The sequence below is a fragment of the Solanum stenotomum genome, chromosome 9 (genome assembly GCF_019186545.1).
Source record: "Solanum stenotomum isolate F172 chromosome 9, ASM1918654v1, whole genome shotgun sequence".
Taxonomy (NCBI): domain Eukaryota; kingdom Viridiplantae; phylum Streptophyta; class Magnoliopsida; order Solanales; family Solanaceae; genus Solanum; species Solanum stenotomum.
Window position 1 is genome coordinate 54,870,863 of NC_064290.1, and position 18,519 is coordinate 54,889,381.

At 35.6% G+C, this 18,519-nt stretch overlaps 1 protein-coding gene across 3 annotated transcripts; it reads right to left on the reverse strand.

Moving 5' to 3' along the window:
* Positions 1–1,273: 1,273 nt before the first annotated feature.
* LOC125875947 (DEAD-box ATP-dependent RNA helicase 1-like) lies at positions 1,274–15,543 on the reverse strand. 3 transcript variants are annotated; one of them, XR_007447470.1, is made up of 11 exons: positions 15,343–15,543; positions 14,865–15,020; positions 12,671–12,905; positions 11,935–12,189; positions 10,909–11,063; positions 10,085–10,262; positions 8,735–8,922; positions 7,781–7,985; positions 7,043–7,148; positions 6,644–6,810; positions 1,274–1,639 (listed from the first exon to the last, which is right to left on the reverse strand). XR_007447470.1 is itself a non-coding variant. In XM_049557022.1 (10 exons), the coding sequence occupies exons 2-10, from the start codon at positions 14,990–14,992 to the stop codon at positions 6,719–6,721; spliced, it is 1,542 nt and encodes a 513-aa protein (XP_049412979.1). In that variant the 5' UTR covers positions 14,993–15,013; positions 15,343–15,543; the 3' UTR covers positions 6,390–6,718. The 3 variants fall into 3 exon arrangements, 2 of the variants coding, with proteins under 2 accessions (XP_049412979.1, XP_049412980.1); XM_049557022.1 differs by lacking the exon at positions 1,274–1,639 and having other exon boundaries at positions 6,390–6,810; positions 14,865–15,013; XM_049557023.1 differs by lacking the exon at positions 1,274–1,639 and having other exon boundaries at positions 6,390–6,810; positions 15,343–15,423.
* Positions 15,544–18,519: the final 2,976 nt, after the last annotated feature.

Here is an 18,519-nt window from a genome sequence, read left to right on the forward strand (position 1 = left end):
TGTTGACTGGACCAAATGTGTGTGTACACACTCTTTTACGCGCGTGTGGCCTTGATTTTCATCCACATGGCTTCTTCTTTTTTAAAAAATAAAATATCAAAACACACCTAAACTATAAAATTGTTTGACTTCCTCACCTAAACTATTAGGAGAGTAAGAAACACACCTAAACTATCATTCATAAATTTGAGAAACACACCTTAAATTATATGTTACACTAGTTGCTTAAGCTCGCTCAAAAGGGACTGATATTTGTATATCAATGATGCCATACAAGGAATCCACAACGCCCTTTGGTAGTTTTAATAATTTGAGGGGTGAGTGTTTGTCCATGACATCCGATTCTATTTTTTTCAGATGGTATGGATCAAAACCTAAAAAATTATACGAAATCATTAATATTTTGAGACAAAAATAAGAACCCTAACATTTTTTGACAAATGAGTAACTAACCTTCAAACCATGATGAATTTATGAATTAATAGTGAAAACCCTAAATTTACTCAAAATTTTCACACACCAAAGAGACTCAATTGAGAAAGATGCTTCTACATGTTGAAAGTTAAACTTTAATCTTTTGACATGGTGGAATTTGTTTCCATGTGGCAATCTATGTGGCATTTAAAAAATAATAATTGAGAGAGTGTAATACACACTATCATATTTTACTTGAGGTGTGTTTTTCAAAATAAAATGTAATAGTTTAGGTGTCTTTCTCACACTTTCGATAGTTCGGGTATGAAAATAAAAAAAAAGGTATAGTTTAGGTGTGTTTTAACCACTTATCTCATTTTAAATCTAAATAATTTACATCTTAACTAGACACCAAATATAATATTACTAGTGAGAAAAATAACCTTATTCATCGCATAACAATTCATGCATCGTGATGTCTGAGCCAATTTACACTCACATCGACTAATGTCACATGACACATGCTACCTCCCATCACTACAAGTATCACGTAACAATTTAATACATAGATTATGATAGTTTAAGTAAGGGAAAGAGAACATAATAGTTGGGATGTGAAACTCGTGAAAAAATGATAGTTCAAGTGTGATCTTGACCATCAGCTCTAATAATAATAGATTAAATGCAAATATTTGAACATTACAATATATCCAGTGAAATTCGACAAGTGGCCTCTATATCTAAACATTACAAAATAGTAAGTGAAATCCCACAAGTGGGATCTCGAGAAGGTAAAGTGTACGTAGACCTTACTCCTACCTCATGGAGGTAGAGGCTGTTTCCCGAGGAATCACCCATATACAACATACAACATAAATAAATAAAATTGAAGTATGAAAGATCTCCAGCAAATAACAAAAACTGGTGTATGTCATTTTTAAAGTTAACGATTGCCATTATAATCATAGTTCAAGATGAGAATCTCCAGTTTTTTCAATTTTCACCAGCAATGAAGAATCCCAGCCATTCAATATTTTCATACCAACCAAATAAAACGCGTCTCCATCGACGTCCCCTGGGTGCTTATATACTTGAATTTTTCTCACATTGTAGCGCAAGAGACTCAAATTTTGGCTATGAACCTTCATGGAAAGTTCAGCTTTCACAATCCCGCGAACAGGATTAGTCTTTTTGACCCTCCACCGACTGCACGATTCATCTAGATCTGCACGAAAGAACCAGTTTAGATATGAAATGCAGAAAGGGGCATGTGGCATTCAATCAGCAGGTTGCAGCTCAATGAGGTAAAGTTGAATATTGGAAGATATTGATGGAAACAAAAACCGCATATTTAAGTTATGCTGTTTTTTTCTACTCATGGATAGACACATTGCATTCTGCGGTCCCATCTAGGAGGATATCTCTTCAATAAGATGACCACGATTAGAGACATCTTTGTCTGTGCAATTAATACTAAAAGTAAGTGGCTGCACTAACAGCTAAAAATGATTAAAACTTCGATTGAGTTCATTTTAAGCCAGATCATAAAGGATTATCTAATTAAAACCCCTATAAATATCATCTCATTTGTGTTTGTAAGGCATACAATCCACCTTATCCTCAAAACACTACTTCTATAGTTCTATCTAAGCATCTTGCACCTTTCCACTCAACTGCAGTCTCTTTGAAAACTTACAAAAGAAGATGGCAAATGCTCGTATTGCTAGGTTTGTTACAGAGGTAGCACCACCACAATTTGTAAATGTCATGAGAAACCGAGCCTCAAAGATGCTAGAAACCATCAAAGAGGAGGAGAAAGAAGCTAGCACAAGCGAGTCACTTTCTCTGAAGAGTTATTCACCTTCATCGTCTTCAGCTTATTCTGCTTCATCATCAAATGCAAAAAGTTCTAAATATTTTCTCAAAGAAGTTCAGAGGTCGTTTTCTGTATTTGGCAGCTAAAGTATATACTCTAGCTTGCTAAGAATGCTTTTAATTTTTGACCAGTCTACTGAGTCCTTGTTTTTTTCCTTCAGCAAATTCTATCTTTCTTAGTAAGAAAGTCCGCAAAGCTTTGGACAGAGTCCAAGCCTGCTGAGACTAGATAAGTATTGACTGTATGTAACCTCTATGGGAAGATGAAAATTCCTCCTTTGAATTATCAGTAAATTTCTGTTGCTACTTTCTGTAAATATTACCAAATTTACTTCAGTACGGCAATGAAATTGTTATGCACTTCTTGTATCCTGTTTCTTTTATACATAATTAATATATGTTATTCTACAAAACAGGCACTAAGGAAGGGCTTTACAAGCATACGATAACATTCTATCGCACAGTGAACTCAAATGCATCTAATTACAGCAGAATGAGAGAATGTAGTAACATTCATACTAAAACAAACAATTGAGCAACTTTACATTGAAAAACCTTCTTGTTCCCCCCTTCCCTAGAACATAATACTAACTGATCATGGANNAGAATGAGAGAATGTAGTAACATTCATACTAAAACAAACAATTGAGCAACTTTACATTGAAAAACCTTCTTGTTCCCCCCTTCCCTAGAACATAATACTAACTGATCATGGACCCAGCACTTCTTCCTTTTAGTTCTAAAAAGGTGCTTTCCTCCAAACCACAAGAAACCTCCTCCCTTACTTTCCCCCTCCCTGCAGTTTTCCTCTGTGAGTCTAGTATACTTGGACTTTTAGTTTTTCCCCGCTTCCTTATCTCTCCTTCCCACCCCACCCTCACCCTCACCCTTCTACCCTCAAAGTCTACCCCTTTGAAGCTTACTCTCCCTTCCATAAAAAGTTCCCTCGTTCCCCCTGTTCCTATTTCTGTTTCCTTGCTATCAGGAATTCACCCTCCTCCTCCTCATTCAAATTTTTCATTTAAATAATACATCATTAAAGAAAATTAACAAAAACAACACAAAATTTTAAATAATTTCATAAATAGACTAAAGACGTGGGAGAAACGTTTTAAGGATTATTTTATTTCCAAGTTCTGACAGACAAAAAGCTGACTGCTGATGACATTTGTGAAAATTACCGTGCATAAACATACTCTGCAGTGATGTTTTACCATTCGGCTAAAATTTTCTAAAGACAGTGAGTGTCTCTTCTTTTAGCGACATTATAAAGCTTTACGTAATCCTGGGTTACATTTTCTTTTGAGTTATATTTACTACCTGTCCCACGTCTTGTTTCATTTAAGGTCAGATCAAACAACGTTTAAATTGTACATATCCTCATTATTAATCTGTACTAGACACTACTAGTGGATTCAACTACCATTCTTAGCACATTTTCCTCTTGTTCTAACCTTTCATCATCACCTATCTACTGAAAGAAGAAAGAACACAGTTAACAGAATCACAAAGCTTTCTCCTCCAAAACTAGCAGCAACAGCGATAATCAGATTATTTTCCTTGTTTACCACAAATTTGAGAATTTTTCCCAACAAAATTGATATTCGTATAATTATTTATCATTTGTCGAAAAGAATGAAAAGCCAGAAGTCCCGGGATTTTGTTTAAGAATATCATGAAAAGGCTGATTTAAACTCTTAAGTGATTCCACATCCCTCTTCAAAAGCCATGACATTGAGAAGACTCTAGAAAAATGTAATGTACATCTATAAAACCAGAACACCAACAAATAGTTAAATTGAACTTTGAAAGTAGGTTTGTAAAGGAGAAGAAATGAAGAAGTAAAAGAAGAATAGAAGGATATACAGAGGCTAAAATTCTACAAACCAACAGAAAGACTGGAGAAGTAAGCAAGAAATTAAACAAGACAATTACAGGGGAGAGATGGGGCAAAATCATGGTAAAGTGGGACCTGCCTCACCATAGTAAAAGGCAGAGCAGCACGAGTTGAACTATATTATTAAGGTTAAAATGCCATTAACTAAAGGTTCTTCACACAAACAAGTTAAGGCATGGATGTTGACATTATGTTAGAATGGTGATAAGTAAGTTTCTGAAATATATGTTAGAATGGTGATAAGTATCTGAAATATATGTTAGAATGGTGATAAGTAAGTATCTGACAAATAGATTTCATAATGTACAAGTCTTTAGTATATAACCCACATAGAGGGATTAAGTGATGCTAATCAAGCTACCAACTGCAATTCTAGAAAGATAAAAATGTGTCTCGTCTCTAGTGCAACCCTTTGTTACATGCACAGAACCAATCACAATAATTTTTCATATGCTGTGAATCACTAAATGCAGAAAGGGCATGTGGCATTCAATCAGCAGGTTCCAGCTCAATAAGGAAAAGTTCAAATTTGGAAGCTTTCAAAGGCAACAAATACCACATATTTAAGATGTGTTGCTTTTTCTACTCATGCATAGACACATTGCATTCCGTGGCTCCATATGAGGATATCTCATCAAGAGGATGANCAAATTTGGAAGCTTTCAAAGGCAACAAATACCGCATATTTAAGATGTATTGCTTTTTCTACTCATGCATAGACACATTGCATTCCGTGGCTCCATATGAGGATATCTCATCAAGAGGATGACTATGATGATAACATCTTTATCTGTTCAATTAAGACTAAAAGTAAGTGACGGCACTAACAGCAAAAAATAATTAAAACCTCGATTAAGACGACTGGTTCAATTTAAGCCAGACCATAGAAGGATAATATAATCCACAACCCTATAAATTTCACCCCTTCTGTGGTTTTTAACTCATACAACCCACCTTCTTCTTAAACACTACTTCTGCAGTTCTAGCAAGCATCTTGGACCTTTTTTCTCAACTGCAGTCTCTACCAAAACCTACTAAGAAGATGACAAATGCTCGTATTGCTAGGTTTGTTACAGAGGTAGCACCACCACAGTTTGTAAATGTCATGAGACACCGAGCCTCAAAAATGCTAGAAACCATCAAAGAGGAGAGAGAAGCTAGCACAAGTGAGGCACTCTCTCTGAAGAGTTCTTTTCTGTCATCATCTTCAACTTATTCTGCTTTACCTTCAAATGCAAAAAATTCTAAATCTTTTCTCAAAGAAGTTCAGAGGTCTCTTTCTGCATTTGGCAGCTAAAGTGTCTACTTAGGCTGGCTGAGAGTACTTTCAATTTTCAATTTCCTGACCAATCTACTGATTCTTGCTGTTTTCCTTCAGCAAATTATCTCTTAGTTACAAAGTCAGCGAAGATTGGACTGTAAACTCTTATTGCCAGATATATTGACTAAATGTAACCGTGTGAGAAAGGAAAATATCTCTATCGAACTATCAGAATACTTATCACTACTTCTTTAAATTTTCCCAAAGTAACTTCAGTCCAGTTAAGAAATTGCTATGCACAGTATCTTTGTTTCTTTTTTACGGCATTGTCCAAGCCAACTTCTACGCACCTTGATTATATTACTGGGTGCCTGCTGCTCCCACCAACCTACGGGGCACCCCTGCCCACCAAGACTTAGGTAGATGGGAAGAAATCACCTAGTATCTTTTGTCTTGGTTGGGAGTTGACCTTGAGACTTCATGGTTCTCCTCCTACTTCATTTACCACTAGGTCACACCCTGAGTGCCAGTATTTTTGTTTCTTTTATAAATAAACAAAGTATTCTATTCCACAGCATGCATTTAGACCAGAACACGAGAATGCAGAAACATGCATACTTTATATGAACAACTGAACAATTTTACATCAAAAGAACTTACTTGCCTACTGGTTGTCACACATCATTTCTTACCTTTGTTCTTAACTAGTGCTTTTCTCCCATACCAGAAGAGACAATATGCTAAATTGGAGAGTCAGTTTACCCTCCAACTTCAATATACCCGACCCTCCCCACTTCTCCTTACTCCTAGTTTTTCTAGTCTAGTTCCCTTATCCTCTCTTTCAGCTTATAGAATACCAGCAGTTCTGCTAGAATCATATGACCTTCAAATTCTAATTAATTTTATAAAAACAGTGCAACTTTTTAAACAAAAGGCAGAATGATATCCACCTTATCTTAATATTTGCATCGAATGGATGAAGATAGCTGCAATAGAAAAAGAGCAAAAAAAATAATACAAAAAACATGAATTACCACTGTCAGGAGAAACAACATTGGAACACTTTTTTCTGTACTCTTTTGTGTGGCATCAACTAGAGAACCAAGAACAATGCTAACAATCTATAGGCAAGCAGCAAGAAACATAATGACATAAAAATGAAAATAACACAATAATATCAAAATGTAGCGACTCACCATGATATCATAAACTGGTTGCAACAGAGGACTACACTGCCTAGGAAAATGGAAGTTATCACCATGGACAGCTTTTCACTTCTCCTTTCTCACATTTGAAGATTTCAACCTAATCTTGCTTTTCTTAAACTTTTCTGATTCAACATTCTCTCTAAGTTTCTCCAAAGCTAGAAAACAATGAAAAGAGGTTCAATTAAAAACACAGAATAACTGAAGATAATTGCAGAAATAGTTCTAATACTTTATTTTTCTCCAAAAAAGGCTAATAGGAGATCTCAAGGTTTAAGTATCAGATCAGGTAAATGAACTACTGCTGGTTTCTTCATAATTTCAACATATAGTGCTCCACTTTGATTGCCAAGTACTTACAAACATGTTGAAAATGGAAAAAGAAAGTACCTGAGGTGTACACAGAGCGAAGTGACTCTATCACTTCAGAAGAAGCAGAATAGGTAGGGCAAGAGTTACAGTCAGCTTTTTGTAGCATCTTCTTGAAGCGCTTGATCTACAAAAATTAGCATTGGAAAATTTCATATTTAAACAAGAATTTGCTGCAAAAGCAAAAGAAAGTTTAGTGCTTCAAAGTTCCAAGCCGAACTCCTCCATCGAAAAAGTATATCGCGGAAGGGTTGAGAAACTTGGTGGTATGCACAGTTAATAGTCTGAGATTAGATCATTTATTTTTACAAGTATGTTCGTACATCACAAAGTATCCTAAAACATTGAACACTCCAAGTGCTGTGACAGTTAGGATAACAATATGAATACAAGCACATTGAGAGTGGAGAAGTGTTTAGCTTTTATGGCAGCTTATGAGAGACAAGATCTGACCTTTTTTTTTTCCAATTTTGTGACCATTTGATGGCAGTGAACCAGTTCAAATAATCAATTTTTTTAACCAATCAGCTCAAGTAGTCATTACTCTACTGTTAGAGCAAAACTTAATTTAATGAAGTACCCCAAAGAAAAAGGTACTTATTATGTTAATAGCATGCTATAGTCAGATTTACTATATCAGGTAATTTACAAAATTTTAGCTTCCTTAGGGGCCAGAACTTAATGTCTCAGTACGAAAAATAGATCATTTAAAGTTGGAATCTTTAAAACATTTACTCCCCGTCATTTAAAAAGACATACCTCATCTTTATGCATTAACATAAAGCAACATCCACTTAGGCCCGCTCTTGCAGTTCTGCCTGCCCGATGAATAAATGTTTTTATATATGCAGGCATATCATAGTTTATGACATTTCTCACTCCTTCAACATCCATTCCACGAGTCATAGCATCAGAGGAAATAAGCACTTGCACTTGCCCTGACCGGAAAGCCCTCAACGTCTTGCTGTAAGGCAAAAGTTCAGGATATTAAGTTGCAAGATGGTAGACTTAAATATGCAAGACCAATCACACAGGTGGTTCACCACAAAACGTTTCCCAAATAAACGTAACATCACCTTTCAACAACGTCAAGTATAAATATGACGACCAATTATATTTAATTTTTCTGTACTTCGTTTTCTTTTTTTAACTTTTCCATTAATCCAACTTGCAAGTCTAAAGCTCGAGTAAACTAAATAAGATGGCAATCAAGACAGAACAATACCAAACATGCCCTTTCTTCTCCAGAAACCTATAAAGGTTGTTTTTTTTGATAAAGCCAAAAACCTATAAAGGTTAACAGCCTTCAGCGGTCACTTGGATTAGGTAGACAGATTTCCAGTGAGATGCAGGCATTCCATATGGCCAGAAAAGATTCTCTGATGCATTTGTTGATCAGAAAAATAGTCTCTGATACATAATTTTGGAACACTGGAATCTATCCTTTTTATCCGAACCCCAGATATTTGTGTACTTCTAATATAGCACTTTGGAAACCAACTAAACAAAACAGATTTTTTAACAGTATAGTAGTACATTACAGCTTTTTGGCAACCTAGATGGCTCCACGCATGACTACATTCAGATAGCTTCAGTAAAATGTGGGCTCATGCAAAACATCATAATACAGTTGACTGCAAACTTCTCTAGCAAATTACATAATGTAACAGCTCAGGGCAAAACTCAAGTTGTTAAGCGAATGTATCTAAGTACCTTCTTACAGATTGCCGTTGAAGACGAGAATACTCCTTGAACTCAATTTGCAAATTGTCGAAAAACTTGAGCAAGGTGCATAATCTATGAGTGGACTCCACGGATGACGTGAAAATAATTGATTTCTCCCCTTGCAGGCTTTGAAGAAGGGAAACTAGATAGAGTGGCTTAAGCTTCGATTGACATAGCTACACAAAAGGAAGGTAAAATCACTGATATCAATCATCTGCCTGCGAGGAACAGTGTGGCACAAAATAGCACAAATCCAATGGGAGGGAAAAGTGAGAAGTCAGGTGCAAACTTTTCAAATTGAAGCACACAATGCATTGAAAGCACAAAAATTACCCAGTATAAAAAATTTAGTACTTATAACACTGAATTGCAAACTTCAGCATCCAGAATTCAACAATGAAAGTATTTATTCAACAGCTCAAACAAAACATCATTAAAATGTAATTTGGAGAGGAGTCCTAATACTCAAATAGCAAAAATCCCTATTCCCCCCACCCCACATTTTATTTTGAACTGGGCAAAAAAGAGGAGGAAAAAATAATGGTTGGTTTCTTTTTCATCTTTCAAAGTTTGTTGAATAATCGACTGCTTCACACTAGATAAATTACTTTCTGAAGAACACTGCTTCCTCATGAGGCGATAACCTTCACTTCGCATTGCTCTGTTGCTTCGGTTTTTAGATAAACCTTCAGCATCACTTTGTCCCTTTAAGCAATGAAGTGATGGTTTTTAGACAAACCCTCACTTTGTATCGCACAGTTGTTGATGAGATGGGTGGACTCCTTATAAGACTTGGGCAATCCTCCTTCCTTTGAGCTAGCTTTTGGGGTGTGAGTTAGGCCTAAGATCTAATCTAACAACAGTCACTTTCAGCAACAAAGTGCTGGTTTCTAATAACAGTGGTTTGGACTTTAGCAATGTAGGGGAGACACTCATGTCTCAAGACAATCCACAAGGTTGATGCACAACACAGTTTAAGCCAATGCTTTTAGATAAAGTAAGGTGCTGCTAACAAACATTTAGACCACACTGAAGCAGTAATTTCTGCTATGTGAGCATATCTACAGAAAACAAAACAAAGTTCCTCCTCGACAACATTATGGTAAATTAGGAAATTCCTTATGACTTGGAGACAACAAACTGATTCTTTTTTCCCTTCTTTTTGATAGGTTAGGCAACAATGACTTCTAAATATTATGGAATAACAATAATTTTTGGAATAAGAAGATTAATCATCAAGATAAATGATATGCAATTATAAACACATTTTCAGGCATATCAGGAAAAAGAAGATAATATATAAATAGACCATATTTCATTCAAGTAGCTTAGACCCACCACTTTAAATGATTTGAGTTCTTCAGGAAGCTTGTAACGTCTTTCTCCAGTCGTCAAAAGAAGAGGATGATGCAAATCAAGCTGAGCAAGTTTACTTGGGTCTTGTGTTAGTGTGGCTGATAAAACCATCTTTGCCAGCCTTGGATAGGCTTTTCCCTTGAACCCTCTTTCAGTGCCCCTGCATTAGTTTTAAAGCAATGCTTAAGAAAATCCCACACGTGAAATGGACAAAAAGAAAACAAGACAGTGAAATGCCTATGTGCACTTAAACCTATTCGATCCTAAGGAGCAAACTCAATGAACCATCAATTGATTAAAGGTAAGCCTTCCAACAAAGGTGGATCCACTAACTAAATAATACGTTATGCATTTCTTTTTGGATGACAGTGGTGTCTGGGCCAGCTTGTGTGCATATCGACTTTCCACCAGGTACCTGCTAGGTTACTACCTCCCGTCACCACACGTATCGAGTAATTCTGTCCATCAAAGTTAGAGTAGATTGGAAGAAATCACCTAGATTTTATTTTTTTTACCTCTGCTGGAATTTGAATTTGAGACCTCATGGTTCTCCACCTACTTCATCAACCACTAGGTCACACACTTAGGTGCAAGGATAGATACATTTTCATGATCAAAAGAGTAAACAACTCAACATTGAAAAAGATATGACAGTCAAAGAAAGAATCAAACCAGACTTGAATAATCAGACAATTACTTCTTGATTAGAAAAATGTCAGATTACGACTGAGAGAAAGATGTGTATCTAAAGAGGATTCCACATATAAGCAATTCATAAGGAATAGGGGATAGGCATAACAACATACATTCTTCTGATTGTCTTCAATGAACCATAAGTGCAAGGAAGAAGATCAGCAGCAGAAGGGAAGTTCCCATCAACAGAAGAGCTGGTCAACTGAATGACGGTAGGAAGCCAGGACTGATAAGCTTCCCTTAATAACCTATCTGTTTCATCAACAACCTACATGATACCAAAATGTAAGTCAAATGGTTTCAACAAAGTATAATGAAGAAAAAACGAGCAATATCATAATATGTACCTCACACTCAGAAGACCTACAACTACCACTTTGAAGGTTAATGATTAAATTGAAACAAATCTTAATTGTCTGAGTTATTAGCATAGTAGCATTCCAAGTTTTCCTTTTCAAATAGGAAAGAGGCATTGAAGTAAATAAAATACCAAACATATATTGATAATTTAATCAAGTAAATATAATTTTATTGATAATGGGAAAGCTCCCACATACAAAAAGTAAGGTAATTACAAAAGGATGTGATTCTCTACAAAAGACACCCACGCTCTATGCAAATAGAAACATCACGGATGCACCAAAAATACATTAAACAGGAAGCTATTCCTTAGATGAAAAACTCAGCTCTTTTGCTTCAAAGCTCTACTATTTCTTTCATGTACAGTTATTAATGATGGATCAATGCATTGATATAAATGAAGATGGTGGAAAGACCGTAGAAATCTATAAACATAAAGACAAATAGCCAGCACATTTGCTGCCAAAACATGCACTATAGTTGTCTGTTTGATTTACCTCCGTATCACCCTACTTCTAACAAACTTCTTTCAAATTATCAAAAGGTACTTCCCTGCGCTTTGTTTTCCTAGTGACCTTATAGACTAATGAGATAACAGAATGCAGACCCTAAGGTGCAAAAAGTTAGCTGGGACACTTAACTTCTTAAGATGATCAAGATATTCTCAGACAGAAATGCTTTATGCCATGATATTAATCGCAACAAAGAAGAGAAGAATAGGGGACTAATGTAAATATACATACTAAGAAATTCTAAGCAACTAAATATATGCAGCTTACAAGATATGATAGATGCTCAAGCGTAAAACCATCAGTGTTATTGATGTGGTCCATCAGTCTTCCAGGAGTTGCCACTAATATGTCTACTGCACTTTGTAACTCGTATGAGAATTCTTCAGGATCATAACATATGCCATACTCAACATTGGGTTTCTTGATGAGCTCAGAGATTTCATCTGAAATTGATGACTGACCTACTGCCAAGCCGACAGACAGACCTACTGCAGGTGCAAGAGCAGAGAAGACCTCTTTGACCTGCGAACGGAAACAAATGGTAAAAACATAATCTTCCTCTGAGAAGCTAGTTATCTATCTTTGCATGTGAAAGTGCAAATAGAGAGGCCTTAATAAATAAATAAATAATTGCATGTGCAAATGCAAATGTAGATATGTCACTGGTGTGAAGAACCCACTTAGAAGTTGGAGGTATTCTTACAAAAAGCCTCTGAGTCACTATGACAAAATTCCACCAATTATTAGATTGCAAGTAAAAGAACTCAGCCAAAGTATGAACTTGTAGTGTTTTTTTCTTTTGTGATAGGTAGCATGAAGTCATAGTTTTAAGGCGACGAAAACCTAGGATGATCATTGACTTGCCCATCAAAAAAAGAAAAGGCCAAGAAGGAGGCAAAGTTGGAAAGACAGTTGATCCAAAGATTTACAGGTAACTGAGAATTTGTGTAATTATGCACTGCGCATTTTCCAAAACTAAAACTAAAAAACTACGGTGAATAACCTGCAATGCAAGGTCTCTAGTAGGCAAGACCACTAATGCACGAAGACATTTAACAGCACGTGTAGACAGCATCTGAACAATTGGTAAGGCATAAGCAATAGTTTTCCCGCTCCCTGTAGGTGAATTTATACAAAGGTCTCGTTCAAAAGAGCCAGGTCCAATCGTCTCTTGCCAGACAGCAAGTTGCATGGGAAAGAGTGAAGTGATGCTCATATTCTTCAAAGCCGCCACTAACCTAGTGAAGAAACATGTATGGGTAAGAGTAAGTTGGAGTGGAAGTGTACAAGATCCAGTATGAAGTGTCAAGAAAGCATAAGGTATAAGTGTAACAATGTTTCAACTGCAATCATAGGAATTTTATTATAAACAGTAAAGCAAAGTAATAAACTGAGGATATTTCGGATAAGAAATGAAATATTAATTGTCGAAAATGAGAGGTGATCATTAACAATAATTTCCATTTTGCTCATTCCTTATCCTGGAGGAATGGAGAACTTTTTTCTTTTGAGATGGGGTTTGCCAATTGGCCATGCTATCGATTGGGAACCAGCAGCCAATACAAACGATTGAAGAATATGGATGAGCAACATTCATATCTGTCTGTAAAAATATAATAACAAGACGGAAACAAAACATTCGGAAAATGTGTCCCACACCAGGTCATATAGTTCTTCAGCTGTAAGATAGTATTAGATCTCAGTGATCGTATTCTAAATGATGCCATTAATAAATATACTTTCAACACAATTTTCTCAACCCGTTTGTATTCCATCCTTCCCATATTATGGGACACCATTTTGGTGCATGGAGTTTAACTTGTTAGTTTATGTTGTACAGGATACAAGTAGTACTTTAATTTGAAAAGTTAGTTTGATTAATAGAACATACAATATACCATCAGAATTTAGTATTTGATTAGTTAAATAATTTGAATACTTGAACCTGGTAAAAGGCTATAGAAAGTAACATTATTAATAAAAGGGAACCAAAAGATTTTGCCACATCCCAAAACAAAAAGAATGTCATATAGATTGTAAGACAGAAGGATGATAACCAAGAAACCACGAGGGCAGTAGCACTTTTCTATAGTTCTCCACGTAAATACCAAGCTTCCGAGGCAGGGTTTGAAAAATTACAAGAAAACCATACAAAAACTACATTCCCAGAAACTCAAAACATCTTCTATCAAGAAAATGCAAAATTTACAGAGCATAGAAAAGTAAAAGACATTGTTAGCTCTATTACAAAATGCTAATCTAAAATTAAGGAGCTAACCAAGTCCAAAAAAGCTACAGAAACTTGTAGAAACTTGTAGAAACTTGAACATCTCTAAATTCTGGGATATTTAAATCAAACTACTCCTACACCAAAAGTATAAGCTTCCTAACCATCTATTCTTAATAATAATAGAAATGTGACGCTTTTTATCAACAATAAATCTCCTATTGATGTCTTGCCATATGTTCCACATGATGATAAAAGTATTCGTTCAGAATCAACAAGGGTTCGTAGAACGAAGGGAGTGTATAACTGGGATTTCATTCCACTTTTTTGTTCGTAATGAGGGAGAGATAGAATGGAGTTCTTCACAAATGAGCCCTCCAAATTATCTTTAAATCTTCTGATCACTTCTGCCAACATTCATATAACTGTTTGAACGAGTTACTAATATTTTTAAAAGATAGAACCTTTATGCAGTTTCTAAAGATGTACTCACTCCATTTCAACTTCTTAATCTCCTTTTTTAATCCATTTAAAAAAGAATGTATATTTCCAACATCAAGCTTATTGGAACTAGATAGAATTGATAAGATAACTCCAACAATTTCTTTGTTGTTAACGCCTCCAAATTTCCAGGAATTAGCACTTCAATAGCCTTCATGAACTGTATTAAAAGGGTTTGTCATCCTAAAATTCGGATTATTTCTTGGAGCAAATATTCACTTGTAGCATACCATATTTTAATTATTTGTCAACTCTTTAATTCTAACTTTCTACAGGTCATGTTTAAGACCACGAGATTAATGAGCATTTGGTACATTCAATGTATTGACCACAAAATTTGTCTTTTTTTTTAGTTTCTTAAAGTTCGTGTCAAGTCAAAACCACATAAACAAATTGAAATGGAGAACCTACGATACTCGGAACATCATGTTGATTTTTGGGGTTGAAGGGAGTAATGCTGAAAGAGTACCTGGGATCAATAAAAGGCAAAAGATCTACAGAGCATTGATCAAAGGTAGTAATATCAACTGGGTTTCTCATCCATGGCAGTACAGGGATGTTTTTCTTCTCTTTCTTCAACCCCTTATCTTCTTCCATTGTCAAGCTCACTTTTTTCAGCTGAAAACTTGAGGAAAATCCAACCAAGAACGCCCAAATTAACCTCTAACAGCAACAAAAAAAAACACCCAAATCCCATAAAAAGCAACAAGTAACAGGAAAAGCTTATGGCAGTTTGAACACCCGAAATAAAATAATGTTATTGGCAAAAACTCAACATAGCTGGTCAGAGAAGTTGAACTTTATCGGAAAATTATATCAGTAACTAAAAAAACATAAAATAACAATAATGATGGCCGGAGTTTAAACTCCTCCAGCCAGATATGAAACGCAGAGAATAAACAAAGATAAATATATATATATATATATATATATATATATAAGATTACCTGTTTTGCCGGAGTTGGTGTCGCTGGTTCACTGGTGAAATTTGGTTGTTATCGGTTGCGCGAGCTTCGAGCTCGCTGGTTGGTTCGTGTCGGAGCTTGAAGCCTTCATTGGTTCACCGGGGACAAAACCTCTGTTCGCCGTTAATGGCTGCTTTACAGCGGCGCGTTCTGTTGGGGAGGGCGGCTCTATGTTATGCAAAATAAGGTATATGCTTAGGCCTCAAAAAAAACCCAAATTATTACTAAATTATTATATTTTTTATAGGAAAAAACGACAAATATAACCGAATTATCATAAATGGTATGCAGATGTCCTCCTGTCATATTTTTGTTATATTGGTGCCCTTGTAGTAAAAAAACTAGAGCATATATGCCCTTCACTCTAACGGAAGACTAAAATAGGGATACGTAGCGCAATCTTATCCGTCGATCCGATATTTAATAAATGTCGGGTCAATGAATACGATTATGACACATGTATGTCCGTTAGTATAAAATGGTATATATGCTCTAGTTTTTGGATGGCAGGGGCACCAATGTCCCAAAAGTATGAAGGAGAGTACCTGCGTACTATTTGCTATATTTCAGGGGTATATTTGTCCCTTTTCCCTTTTTTATATAGAAAAATTAATTATTTGTGATAAAATATAGTATTAAAAAAATAATGTATGTAAATATTTTTATCAAGCATGTTGGATAGTTCAGAAGATATTGAAGGCGCAAAAAATACATTGAGGAGGTAGGTATGATTGAAACTGAATTGTTATAGATATACATGTTTTCAATCAAATTGATGTACCAAAAATTGATAGGTGTCCAGCTTATTGTGCCTTGGAGGAGATTAATGTGCAACAATCTAGACTTATCAAAGTGGTTGTTCATCTTATACGTGACTATTCATGGTAGGCCATATACTAATAGGATGCTAAAATGAGGAATGCAAGTATGTCTTTTATGTCCTCTCTATGATATTGAATCGGAAAATATAGAACACTTATTTTTTGAGTGATTTGTAGCTTCCTACGTGTGGAGAAGAGCATTGGCAAGTAATTAATAGACAAGCTATGAACTGTACTGGAGAAATACAGTGATATGAAACTATGTGTAATGGCAAAGGCAATGTTGCCACTGTTTATGAGTTGTGGATGGAAGGAAATCATAGAGTTTTCAAAATACATGTCGCTGCGAAGATATTATTGTGAGAAAGATTATTCAAGAGGTTTATGTTCGAGCAAGCATGCATGGGAAACTAGCTAGGTGTTTGAATTAGCTGAATTACTATCCAGTTTAGCAAATTGTGGTTAGGAGATAGGGAGATTATGCATAGTGATTTACTAGGTCTGTCTGTGGAGTTGGAATAAGGCTGGTTGTTATTTCCTTTTTTGAGTTGTACATTGCCTCTTTGATAATAAAATGTGTTTAGTTACCAAAAATAATAATTCTAATAGTATAAGTTTTAAATGTTATTGATTAAAATATTTTGAATTTCTTAAAACAAAGTAAGTTAGTTTTGGTTATCAGCTTTAGCAGTAGAATGTCAAATATATAAACATTAGATTTCATCGACCGTATACATGTAATCCATCCAGAAATATAAGAACAGAACACTACATTTAGTTGAGAAATTACAACAATAACAACATACTCAGTATTATAATCCCACGAGTGGGATCTAGGTAAGGTAGAGTTTACGCAGACCTTACCCCTACTTGTAGAAGGTAGAGAGGGCCAACCTAAGTGATATTGTCTACTTCTACTTAATGTAATTGTAGAAAATCGAATGGAAGACTACAAAAACAACCTTAATTTGCTCTTTCATCTGTTAACAACTCGATCTCATCCTACAAAAGCAACCTTAATGTGACATCATCTGTTAGGATTTGCATACACTCTATTAGCGTGTTCACTTCTTCTTTGAGAGTTTGCTACTCACCGAAAGAATTTGGTATTCCTGTCCACTTTTTTCTTGTCTGTGATCCTACAGTTTACGAATAGATGACTGACTGCCTCAGCTTCTTTACCACACATGTAACACAATTTGAGAAGTCGATTTTTCCCTTGCTAAGGTCGATATTCTTAGTGAATTGTGGAAAATAGAGATAGCTCTTACGTGTTAGCAATTATACGATTGTAAACTCCAAATGAGTCAAGGACTTATAATGCTCTTAGTGTGCACTAACTAGCTCTGCCATGATCCTCATATTTATCTATTTTTTTTCGCTCTTATACAATTATGTTTCTTATATGTTCTTATACACAAGTGAGAGGACCATGAAATCTAATGTTTATTTTTGTGGTATTCTACTGCTGGAGCTGATGGTCAAAAGGAAGTTTAGTTTTCCATAATGGTTTTGTTAATGTGAAAACATTAATTGCAAATGCGGCTAATTGTGGTAAAAAATATTTGGTTCACGAATGCTTCAAAGAAGTTGATCATCCAACTGCATTTGATTTAACACGTCTGGTGATCCTCTGCACAGATTTTGGTCCAGACAAAAGGCCAACGATGAAGGATGTTATAGACGCTTTGAATGCAATGGGAATGAAAGGGCAGAAACGAAAAAGAAATGAGAACGAAGTAGAAACAGAACAAGTACAAGTTGTTATGCTGCTTTTACGTTTTGTATAAAGTTGTTGTATTTGAGTCGAGGGTCTTTTGGAAATAACATCTCTACCTCCGTGAGGTAGGGGTAATGTCACGGCCCGAGCTACCCTCGAGACGCGGACATGGGACCTAGGAACACAAGTGATCCCAAGCTAACCCTATTGTCTTGATCATGAGCATACTAAATATAATCTGAATAATAGAAACTGTGCGTAAGCTAAATCATAAATAAGATGAAAATATGAGGAATACCCATATACTATAACTGAGATAAATGAAAACTGATGAGTTTAATACAAGAAAAATATTAACTCAATACTAAGCTGAATTTATATATGTCTGAAATAAGCCTCTAAACTGACTAGAAATGTTGGGACATGCCCCAACTAGGTCTAGCAAAACTGAAACTAAAGACTAAAAGTAATAAAGATAAACATGTCACTAGTCCTCGAAGAATGAGGACTCACCACTGATGTTGTTGACCTGAAGATCGGGAATCGATCTAAGCGTGATCTTGATGCTGAGAACATGAACCTACATCACGAGAAGATGTAGCGCACGTATGCGTCAGT